Raw genomic sequence first — 11,456 nt, 5'->3', positions numbered from 1 at the left:
AGCAGCAACAACACCAAAGCCTAGCCTGATCTCGTCATATCTCGGACGCTCCACAAGACCATAGGCACGGGTCAGCGCTGGGATGTGATGGGAGACCTCCAAGGCAGACTCCAGGTTGCTGCTCTCGGTAGTGGTGACAGGTCAGGAAGTGCTCTTCTCTGGCACAGAAATTCCATAACCTGTACCCCATATGTGAGGGGACACTCTGCTATAACAGGTGCCATCTTTTGACTGAGACATTAAAGCAATCTCCCGCCTGCTTAGTCATTAAAAATTCTGTGGCACTGCCTGAAAAGGGTGTGACCTGGCTAAACTCGACTCTGGACTTACACAACTTGGAATCCCTATATTTCCCTATATTTCCTGTTGCTTGTGCACAATGGTTTCTCTGCATCACCCTGAGTAGCACTGACCTCTTTGGTCTCTTTTATCACCTCTCTCTTCAGTTATAGAGACATATAGAGTCTCTATATTTAAAGCAGTTCAAGATCCTCCAGGATGATATACATGATATGCAGATTCAGCTGATTCTGATTATTTTATTATGGAAAGATAATGTTCAATTATTAAAAGCAAAGCCTAAGTTTAAAGCGACCAATATCGGAGTTGAATCACAGTTATAAAAGGCACACAAATACCAATATCTCATAAACGTGTTGCTGTACACTAATACTCTAATACCTTTTCAATGCTTGTTTTTGTGCACACATAAGTAATGAGCATGTGATCCCATGAGTGAATGCCAACTGTACCATCTATAGCTCTGATATTTTAAAGGAGACCAAGGATTTCTTTGAAAGAATGTCAGTTACTTCTGAGTGGAGTAGAATGTGGAGTAGCAGATTTATACAAAGGTAATTTCTGACTTCTTTGGTTGCATTTGTGCAAGAATAGTGTTTGGCATGTTCTTATTTTTACTGGTTTCATTTTTACTAACATTTTTCATCCAGTCTGAATGCCTTTGCTTCAAAGTGAACTTTACATTCTAATGCTATGATCCAAGCATGTTTTGGAGTCCTCCCATTGTAATCTGTTGAAGAACCTGGTGCGGTAAAGTCTTTCTTCGGTTGAACTTATTACAGATCAAACCAGCAACGAAGGACTTACTCTTGAAGTGAAATTAATTGCAAACCTCCAATTTTATAGCCTATTCTTAAATTTCAAAATCATGTCCAGTCACAATATTGTAAACCCCTGGGCAAACAACAACAGAAAAGCATAAAACATTTAGCATTATTTGTTTAGAATTATTATTGAAGGGAAATTTGCAGTCTTAGTTAAAGGGATAGAAAAGTGTTGAGTAACCTGGGATTGTATTGTTACTGGATCTTATGATTTAAAAAAAATGTAATATAGCACAAGCCCTTGTTCAGAGGTTTGGGAAGTGAAATAGGCTTGTGCTAAAGACAGACTGTAAAGGAAAGTATGGGGCTAAATTACTATTAATTACTAAGTAATTTAATTGCCAATGTACAATTTACAGTAGATGTTCAGAATGACCTTGAGTTGTGTAAAATGAAATAGTTATTTAAAAATGATTTGCCTTCAAAATAAGACAAAGGGTCTATTAGTATCTTCTGAATATGCAAAATGCTTTGTGTTATATTCAAATAATATGGTAAGATAGCACTAATATGCATACAGTGTTCGGCACACCACGCTAACCGTGGTTTAAATTTTGTGCTACGTAAGACCAATAGGAAGCAGATGTTATGCAGTATATGTCTTTTGGATGGAAAACCTTTCGTGTCAGGTGTTTTTAGCTCGTGATGGAGGAACTTCTTGTTAACAGAGAAAGCACCATTTTCAAAGAAAAAAAAGAAAAAAGCCTTCGAATCAGAGAGGCAGCAATTACCCAGAAATTTCAGGACAAAGCAGGAACCTTTTAGACTAAGCACAAATACGGTACCTTCAGGTGTTTCATTTTCAGGCTTCTCTGCCTGGTGTGAAAGTTCAATAATTAAAATAATTTCTTCAGTGGCCTTAAAGGTACGATTGCACAGCAACAAATGTTTGTGCTTTCTCTCATAATGTTCAGCTCATATTCTATAAATAATGCATTTCATGGCACATTAACTTGGTGGATGTTTAAGAATCTCAGAATCAATGAAAATCATTTGTGTTTTGTAGTATGTTTTACGCTTCAAAACACAATTGCTTCCAACTGCTTTCTCTCCTTTACGTCCTCACACTTTCTTTATAGTCAGCTGTCCTGAAGTATTAAATGATTTTTTAGAAGTGCTTTACGTTCAGATATACATTGTTGTGCTGATATTTGACATGTACTTTAAGGTAATGTTTGTTTTGTTATGCCTTTTCACTGCTAAGTGTATGCCTTAAGAAGGGGAATTCACTTTAGTCAAGACCACTTATTATGGGATAGTGTTAACTCATATCTTACATCAATGTCTAAGAACCTCTAGAGAATCAGGCCCATGACAGTGATAAAGAAATCAGTAAAAAAAACCAACAAGATCAACCAACCAAACCAGCAGATCAATAAAATCAACAAACTGTCTCATGAAATCACCAAGAACATGAACATTTATTTTTCATTTTGTAAAGGAACTACTTTCTATAATTGTTATAAAAAATGTATTTTTATAATATTTTACAACATCAGTACAGTGCACCTCTTCTGGTAGATTAAACCTTTTCTCTGTAGAAACATCATCTTTATCCTGGACAGAACAGAATGTAGAATAAAATAGGAAATAATATTGCATAGCTTGGCACAGAATAACAGAATTTGTTTTTGTTTCCGATCTCATTATATGTTGAGGCCACTAACTCTCCAAATGGTGAACACTTACTGTAGAATAACACACAGCAATCAAACTGAAAAGCACAGGTTGAGTTTCACTTCATGAGTAACGTGTGAATGCAAATGGTCATTTAAAGCTTTCTCAGTAATTTTCCTATTGGACATTTTTGAGCTGTAGTAGTTAGGAATTCCTAAACACACAGCAAAAAAACATTTGAATTTGCAACATAATTGTCACATCCAGCTGCACTTTAGCATGATAAAGCACGATAGTTGTCCATTACTAATAAGAGCAATATGGGAGTAATGAAACTGAACTGCGTTGTATACAGTCTGTGAAAACCCCTCTCCTCACAGAGCAGTCAGGATGTATCTGTTGGAACCTGGAAATAAAACAAAAGGTAATACTGTAGGAGATGAATAATGTGACTGTTAAATCTTTTGTTACAAATTATCGTTTTATAATCAGATTTAAATCTGAGCATACATTTATAGAAAATAGTGTTTAATAAAAATAACTTTGAGATAATTGATGCTTATTTCTCAAATTGTCATTATTCATGCTGTTGCATATGAATAATAATATCTAGAGAGGCACCTGCTTTCTAAGCAATATGTTTTCTTTGCTATTTGCTTCCTAGGTCTCATTGTGATTGGAAGGTGATTGTATACCAAATAAAAAATGTAAATTCACTGACAGAAGGGTTCATAGAGAATGTCTTTGGTTATGCGGTACTCTGATGTATAGTGTTGGTTAGATCCAGTTACTCCATCCATCCATTTTCTAACTGTTTTATCCAATTCAGCGTCACAGGGGAACCAATGCCTACCACAGCAAGCAACAGGTGCAAGGCAGGATACGCTTTGGACAGGATGCCTGTCTGTGCACACACAGACACTAACATGTACAATCACACCAATATCCTAGATGCCAGTTAGCCTACCAGTAGGTCTCTGGACTGTGGGAGGAAGACCATACAAACACAGGGAGAACATACTGTACAAGCTCCATGCAGATAGCACCCTAGGAATTGAACCCAGGGCCTCAGATCTACGGGACTGCAATGCTAACCATTGCACCCACCTTGTCACTCCAGGTCTCCACAACATTCTAGAAAACACCTATATTTTAAGATGACCAAATATCCAAATATTAAAAGCATATCTGCTAGGACCAGTAACATACAATATGTATTCAAAAGTGTGTCTGAGTTAACAATGTATTTTGTTTTTAGATTTAATATGAGACAGGGTTGAATAAATTGTGAATTTTCTATCCCTCTCTTTGCATGGCATCAGAATCTCATGTAGCAGAAGCACAGAGGATATGAGATCCCGCATTTGTGAGTGTTGTTAGTACACACACAAATAAATACATTTGTATACAGTAGCAATGTTCCAGTGCTCAGTGAACCCAGCTGTTTTAAATCCGTTCCACCTTCAGGCACTGACCATAACATCATCATCCAGCCAGGTCTCGGCCGTTTCCACCATCTCCAGCCATTCTTCCAAGTCCTCTGAGTTGCAGGTGGACAGTCTGTCACGGTGAAAGGCTTACGCAAAAGAGGAAAAGGGAAGGAAAAAGGAAGAAATAACCATTGACACCCTGAGCAGCCAAAACCCGGGTGTTTCTTTGATGAAATAGGAATGTGCAAAGCTAGATATTAAAAACATGAGCAGCTTGGGGAAGGATCAATCAGAGTGGTTTTTCTGTGAGCATATAAATCTGTGACAAGTTACGTGGTGATGAAGCCATTCTAACTGGTTGTGTCTGAATTGCAGCTTCACATTTGCTTGAATGCATTGATAATGGAATGTGAAGCTTTTCCCTTGTAGGTCATTAGATCAATCGAAGCTCTGGCCTGCACTGATTGAATGTCACTACGCCTGAAGGCCGCTGGTGGCCTATGGTGTAGATCACTACAGCACCAAACGGCACCGCCGGGACAAGGGATAGAAGTGTTGACTATTATTGACAGTGCTTCAGGAGGGCTATTGAATTGGATGAACACAGGCACTGCACTAGTGACCCTTAAAATACTTCTCTGTCTTAACCTGACTAAACGTGATGCATTATTAATGTAAGCAGGCAGTACTTTGACCACTGTTTCGTTCTGGTGATTGATGTTCTCGCGCTGGCTGTGTGAACAATAGAAAGGTGTGCATGAACACAGTATCGAACTGTGAGGAACTACGGTATACGTGAGACATTTCCATCAGAAAGGGAGATATAAGAACATATACTGTACACTTCTCTATTTCCATCACCAGCATTTTGGTAGGGTGAATATGTAAATGGTGAAATGGAAGAATTTGCAAACTTCCAATGAACAAAACAGGCCTTCCTGCATCACTTCAGTACTGTTTAGTGGAAGCGAGCTAGATCTCACCCTTGATAATCTCCGAATTCTCCTTTTCGCTTTCTTTTCTCATTCGGGTCACGCCACATTCCAGAGGTTTGGCATCCCACATCGAGGTTTTATATACATTCGAAACATGCTTTGGCTCCTGCAATTACAAAGTGATATGGGATTACAAGTAAACTTCCTGCACTTCCAGAATGTTGTTTAAAGGCTTTTACAAGCTGTAGAAGAACATGGCAGTTTAGAAAAAAAAAGATATTGGTGTACAAGGCTTTATTATTCTTAAATATTGAAGACAGGCAGCAGAGCAGCTTGGTGGTTAGCTGTTGCCTCACAGATCTGAACTGGCATGGAGTTTCTATGCTCCTCAAGTCTATGTGAGTTTTCTCACATACTGTAGCATCCTGAAGGCATGCTGGCAAGCCCTGCAATGGAATGGCACCCCTTCCAGCATCTGGTCTTACCTTCTGCCCCAAGGTTACTGGGAGCCTTACCAGAAAAAGAAGTTTTCTGATAACAGATGGAAAGATGGATGGAAATATTGTACATAATGTGATTATGCCACTGTCCTCCAAATAGATCAAAACTCCCCAATAGGCAGGCAGTAGAACACAAAGTCCACACAAAAGGATGTTTTCAATGTACACCAAAGGCGTTCTTGTGTTAAAAGAGATTCCTCCTCACATCTTCACACCTCTGCCATTTTACTAATTGCCTTGAAGAACACAACAGTCAGATTATAAAGGCAAATACTAAGACGGATAAAGACATCTCCACACATGTAGCATTCATCAGTGAATAAAACATGAACCTTAGTGTACAGCTTTTCATGCAGAAGGCAAGCTACAGACATTCTAATAATGTGCTTGTCATTTCCTCCTGGAATTTCCCATGCTTTAGACACTGCACCCTGAAACCTTATATAGAGGATTCTGGTAGAAGCGAGGGTCTTGGGACAGTGTCATGACCCTCTGCCTATCAGGATGTGGCCTGTCTCTCACTAAACCAGCTTCCTGCTCTGTCTGGACTTGTTTGCTGGTCGTTGGAGCAGAACATCTCATTTTCCGGTCAACTTCTCTCACAGACAGACCATCTTCAATCATGCCAGTAGCATCCAGACGATCATTACTCAGCTGGGGCATGGTCATATCTTCTGCTGTTCTTCCATTAATTAAACTCTCTTCTCAAAATGTCATTTTTTGAACGGGTATTTAGACATGTCCTTAATCAGATCTTCTTGGCAATCTTAACTCAAATACCAAACGCTGAGCTTCTGACATTTTTATGAATTCATATGACCTGAGCTTCATGTTCTGTTATCCTAAGGGGCAATTTTACTTAAACAATTGAAAATCTTATCTGCTCACAATTCATAATGTATATTATATTATGTATGTGCCCGATGAGTTATAGAAGTGAAATGTAAGCAGCTTCCATTATACTGCATGTCAGTAAACCAGTATCTCCTGAAAATGTAATTTCTTTTTTTATTCTGGGATTTTTTTCCAAGATCTTCCACATTTATGCTGAAGAATTGAAATGTTATTTTAAGACTTCTGATAAAAATAAAATTCAAGTAGTAAGAAATGACTTTGTTGAACCAATACAATTTGAAACTTGATATAGTGCTTTCAATGTTAGGTGATACCAATATCTTGACTGTACCTGCTTTTTTCTCTAGAGGATGTAAAGTGTAAAACAATGGGGCAAGTGTCAGTTGAACCTTGATTTTTGCATGGAAAATATGGTAAAATACAATTTCCTAACTATAAAAAGAACATCATGGATGACCTAGTTCTTACATTCCCAATTTAAATAGATAACAAATTAGGAAAAGGTCAGAAATCTCCTAAAATAAAATTTGTGAGCTTTGATTTATTAATCCATCCATTTTGTAACTGCTGTATCTCATTCAGGGTTGCAGTAAGCAACAGGCACAAGTTGGAATACACCCTGGATGAGACACCAGTCCGTCACAGGGCACACACACTCACAACAGGGCCTAATTTTCCCAGAAGCCAATTTTAAATGGACTGTAGGATGAAACCAGAGCACCCGGAGAAAACCCACATCAGCAAACTCCATGCAGATAGCACTCCAGGTCTGGAATTGAACCCAGGGGTCTTGCGCTGTGAGGAAGCCCCACTAACCTCTGCACCACTGTATCAGCTTTGATTAATGCTAAAGGCAAAATGTCAATGAGTCATCGTCATCCGTTGTGATTTTAACACGAAAACCAGTGGTGCAAAAGTATTCTTATCTTGGCACTTGGAGTCTGTAGTTCCAAGAATTAAAGTTCTCAGATGAAGACAGATTTTTAAACAATTCACTCCTTCGTTACCTTTTTTTCTTCTCCCTCTGGAGGGTGAGGCAATGGAGGAGGTGTGTTCAGGGTGAAAGAGGGCTCAGTTGTAGACTCAGAGGGTGGGGGGCCGAAGCTCTCTGGGGGGCTGGATTGCAGCTTTTTTATGTTATTTTCAAAGCAAGAGGGTGACGGATATCCCACTGGAAGAAAAATACAAGCCTGTAAATTGTCCGCAATTAAGACAATAACAAGGCTAAGAATGAAACCTAAATCCAGCACCTGAAGAGTTGAAAGAAGCTGTTAAATGATTCCAATTAAGCCACTAATGAGGCCATTACGAGCAGAATTCAAATGATAAACCTGCTCCCCCATCCCTAGAAGAGCAGGATTGGACACCTCTACTTTGGAGTGTGAGAGAAGGCTTCACTAATTCTTCCTTACGGTTCAGCAGGACGGCGTGGACCTCATCGCGCAGAGCTGCTGCCTGTGGACGTTTCTGAGGATTCACTGTGAGGCCTCTTTCGATGAGCCTCCTTGCGTCGTCATGGCAGCCTTTGGGGATTTCAAACAACGGCGGGCTGTGTTTTGCAATCTGGTATGAATACAGTACATTAAGACAGTAAATTGCGTTTAAAAGATATTTGAACTCTGACAGTTATATTTAGACATTTCCAGTAGAAAATACCAGGGCTTTAGGAGTTCAGCGCTCCACAGGAGATTAATAAAACTGAAGCAACGATTTGAACAGAACAGCGGCCTTGGATGTCCAGGCCTGATGGTTTCAAACAAGGCCCTCACCACGATATCCAGAGAGGGCAGATGGTTATATTCTTTGATCCAGGGGTGCCTGGCGTTCATCATGTGGAGAAGGGTGCAGGTGGCGCTCCACACATCGGCCCTGGTGTCATGTTCCTCTTGTGATGCCACTTCCGGTGCCATGTGTGTCTGAGTTCTCCCTTTCAATCTGCCTTTGGGGAATAAAAACAGGGCCCGTAAGATCTATACAGTAAGGGTGCATCTTCCAGGTTGCTGGGAGCCTTACCAGAAAAAGCAGTTTTCTGATAACGGATGAAAAGATGGACAGAAATGTTGTAGATAACGTGACTATAGGATTGTCCTGCAAGAAGATCAAAATTCCCCGATTGGCAGGCAATACAAAATTAATCTATCACTGCACACTGAGGTTGTTCTCAAAAGCACCAAAGGCGTTTTTGCGTTAAAAAGAGATTCTTCCTCACGTCTTCACACTTCTGCCGTTCTACCAGTCTCCTTGAAGAGCACAACAGTCAGATAATAAAGGCAAATACTAAGACAGAGATGAAGACATCTCCACACATGTAGTATTCATCAGTGAATAAAACATAAACTATAGTGTCCAGGTCATTTCCATGCATGAGGCAAGCTGCAGACATTCTAATAATGTCGTAGTGTGCTCTCTGAAGGCACCAGTTCTGTAGGGTTTGGGCATTTACTGGGACAATTATTAATTGTAGCAGTAAATCACAAAATGATTCTTTTGATGGCTTTAGAATCCAACCATGCGACATAACTCATAACGCACACACACAGGTACTAATACACGAGGATACATTTATTAATACATAGAATATGCATGTAAAACTAACAGATCTTATCGAGAGGGTTATCAGAATACAAAAGATATATATTCAGTCAGTTACAAAGAGTTACATATATCAAGAGGACATACATTCAGTATATCATTCATTTAGACCGTTTCGTAAATGAACTTGGTTATAACTTCTACATTAGATACTCAAAACATAACTCTTAGGAATTAAATTGATATCAACTGGTTGGGATAACAATTGAATTCTCGAGCTGTAATGCATTGAAGTTGAATACTCATCCAATCTCTGGGGATTCAGATCTCCTGCGGGCACAAAGAAACAGTTCGGTCCCAGGCTGTGCTGTGCGGCTTGCGACGGTGCGCTGCTGATGCTCACTGACCGGCTAGTTAGTGTTGGCTTTAACTAGCACAGTTTGCGCACAGGAGAAAAGATGACTGTGGGTCCCAGCAAGTCAGGAAGTGGACCGGTTCGTTCCTGATGAAGAGCTAGTTCTGAATAGTGATTCAGCTGTCCCCAGTTCCGACCTGTTCACGAGGCCTGATGCTGGTGCTAACCTCGGGTGGATCCTCTGGTTACTCTCTGGCAACCTCCGCTCTCGACTCTTAGAACAAAGGAAAGTTCTGGCACTCGGACACATTGGCCGTTCCGTGGTTGTCCGGGCTGAGTCTCAGGATGGTCAGGATGCGCGCTGCGAGAATGTCCTGCCCTTGGGAGCCTTCTGCTCCTGGGCCATCCTGCCCTGGAATTCTCCTTTGAATTCCCTTTAGAAAAGTCCACAGAATTCTCCACTGAATCCCTCAGGCTCTCTGTGTTGCCTGTTTTTACCTGGAGGAACTTCAGCTTGTTGATTGGCTGAAAGTTCAGAGTCCCACGTGGTCCCACGTGGGTTACTCGGCCCTACCAGACCCTGATTGGTTGATCAAGGTGAGATGTGAGTCACTTACTCCTGACACTTAGGAATGCAATCCAGATGTCCATCTGGCACTCCCTAGACAGATAGGCGCCAATGGATGACCATTGATCATGATAGCCAGGCTTAGCTAAGTGCATCCCCGTCTGGGAGCTTGTTCCTTATCAAAAGAAAACATCTTAAATCAGCCTGCATGAATACTTTCTCTGTGGCTGCACCACAGAGATGGAGGGTGAGATGGGGCCTCCTTTAGGAAAGCATACCAACGCTTAATTCTTTCTTATTAATAAGCCTCGCCGCTACAATGTATAATATCAAATTCCTTTGAATCTTGCATAAAAACACTTCAATTAATTGATATTTATTGGGGTTATGAGAAAATGACCATATTTTGTCATTTTTTTGGTGACTCGGCACTATCATTCATTCTAATCAATCTTAACTTCTCTTTGGAACTCTCTTCAGATTACCTCAAGCCTGAATGTGCTGTGTTTGTTGAAATTCTCTTTACCACCTGTGTCAATACATTGCAGCTCATTGTCCAAGTCACGGGCGTCGTGTGAAAAAAAATTTAATTGTATTCCATGGCTTTTTTTTCAGATGACCATGACTTTTCCAGTCATGGGGAAATCCCAGACAAGACTCCTCTGGCCCATGGGTGAGTGCCTTAGAAGCTTAAACCAGTCACAATCCCCTTTCAAAAGTGATTCAACGAAGGAAAGATGTTTTAAAAATTAGGACCTTAGTGCACGTTTGTCTTTTATTGTGACTCTCACCTTTCGGAATGAACTCCTGCCCAGGACGAAGCTTCTCAGCAAAAGAAAAATCACAAAGAACAAGTCCCCGAGTTGTATCGTTGAGCAGGATATTGTCGCCTAACATTGAAAACAAACAGGTGTGGTCACTAAGGCATCTAGAGGACAAAAATATTAAAGTTTGACACATATTAAAACATTTAGATAATTGTTCACAGCCCTTTGGTGGTTAAAATTCTTTCACATTCATTTTTGATAAGCATTTACTGAATAAAGAATATTGTATTACTTTCAATCACACAATTAAATAGAATAAACAATAGTTAATATTGTATCTACATTGTATGGCCATGTATCTTTTATAGGAAAAGGAATCAAGTGATACATGTGAATCAGGAAAAATACATTTGAGTTAATATTATACTAACCAAAAACAATTCGTGCAGTTACTCAAAAATAACAATATCACACAGTGAGGTAACAAAATCTGTATATGAACTTAAACGTAAGCTTCTGGTTTACCTTTGACATCATTGTGAATAATACCTTGTCTATGCAAATACTCCAGAGCATCTAAAATCATTCTGAAATAATATAGAGCTACATTTTCAGACAAGCCTCCATATTTTATAAGTCCACTGAGAGATCCTCCTGTGCAGGGAGAAGAAAAATATTTGTTGAAAAAATTAATACTGCTCTGTTCCCTTTTTCATTGACTAAGTCAATAACTGTTTTGTTAAAATGGTGTCTCTAATTGATAATTGACTGAG

At 39.7% G+C, this 11,456-nt stretch overlaps 1 protein-coding gene across 1 annotated transcript; it reads right to left on the bottom strand.

Annotated features, from left to right (window-relative positions):
- Nucleotides 1–2,636: 2,636 nt before the first annotated feature.
- LOC107078787 (mitogen-activated protein kinase kinase kinase 14-like) lies at nt 2,637–10,785 on the bottom strand. Its single transcript, XM_015358871.2, has 7 exons — nt 10,708–10,785; nt 8,231–8,400; nt 7,874–8,024; nt 7,469–7,632; nt 5,155–5,272; nt 4,217–4,317; nt 2,637–3,147 (listed from the first exon to the last, which is right to left on the bottom strand). Exons 2-7 carry the CDS (start codon nt 8,369–8,371, stop codon nt 3,127–3,129), a joined length of 696 nt encoding a protein of 231 aa, XP_015214357.2. The 5' UTR covers nt 8,372–8,400; nt 10,708–10,785; the 3' UTR covers nt 2,637–3,126.
- Nucleotides 10,786–11,456: the final 671 nt, after the last annotated feature.

Source organism: Lepisosteus oculatus, chromosome 12 (assembly GCF_040954835.1).
Source record: "Lepisosteus oculatus isolate fLepOcu1 chromosome 12, fLepOcu1.hap2, whole genome shotgun sequence".
In the NCBI taxonomy this organism is placed as follows: Eukaryota; Metazoa; Chordata; class Actinopteri; order Semionotiformes; family Lepisosteidae; genus Lepisosteus; species Lepisosteus oculatus.
Note: the sequence above shows the minus strand (reverse complement) of the source record. Positions and strands in the feature narration are given on the sequence as shown.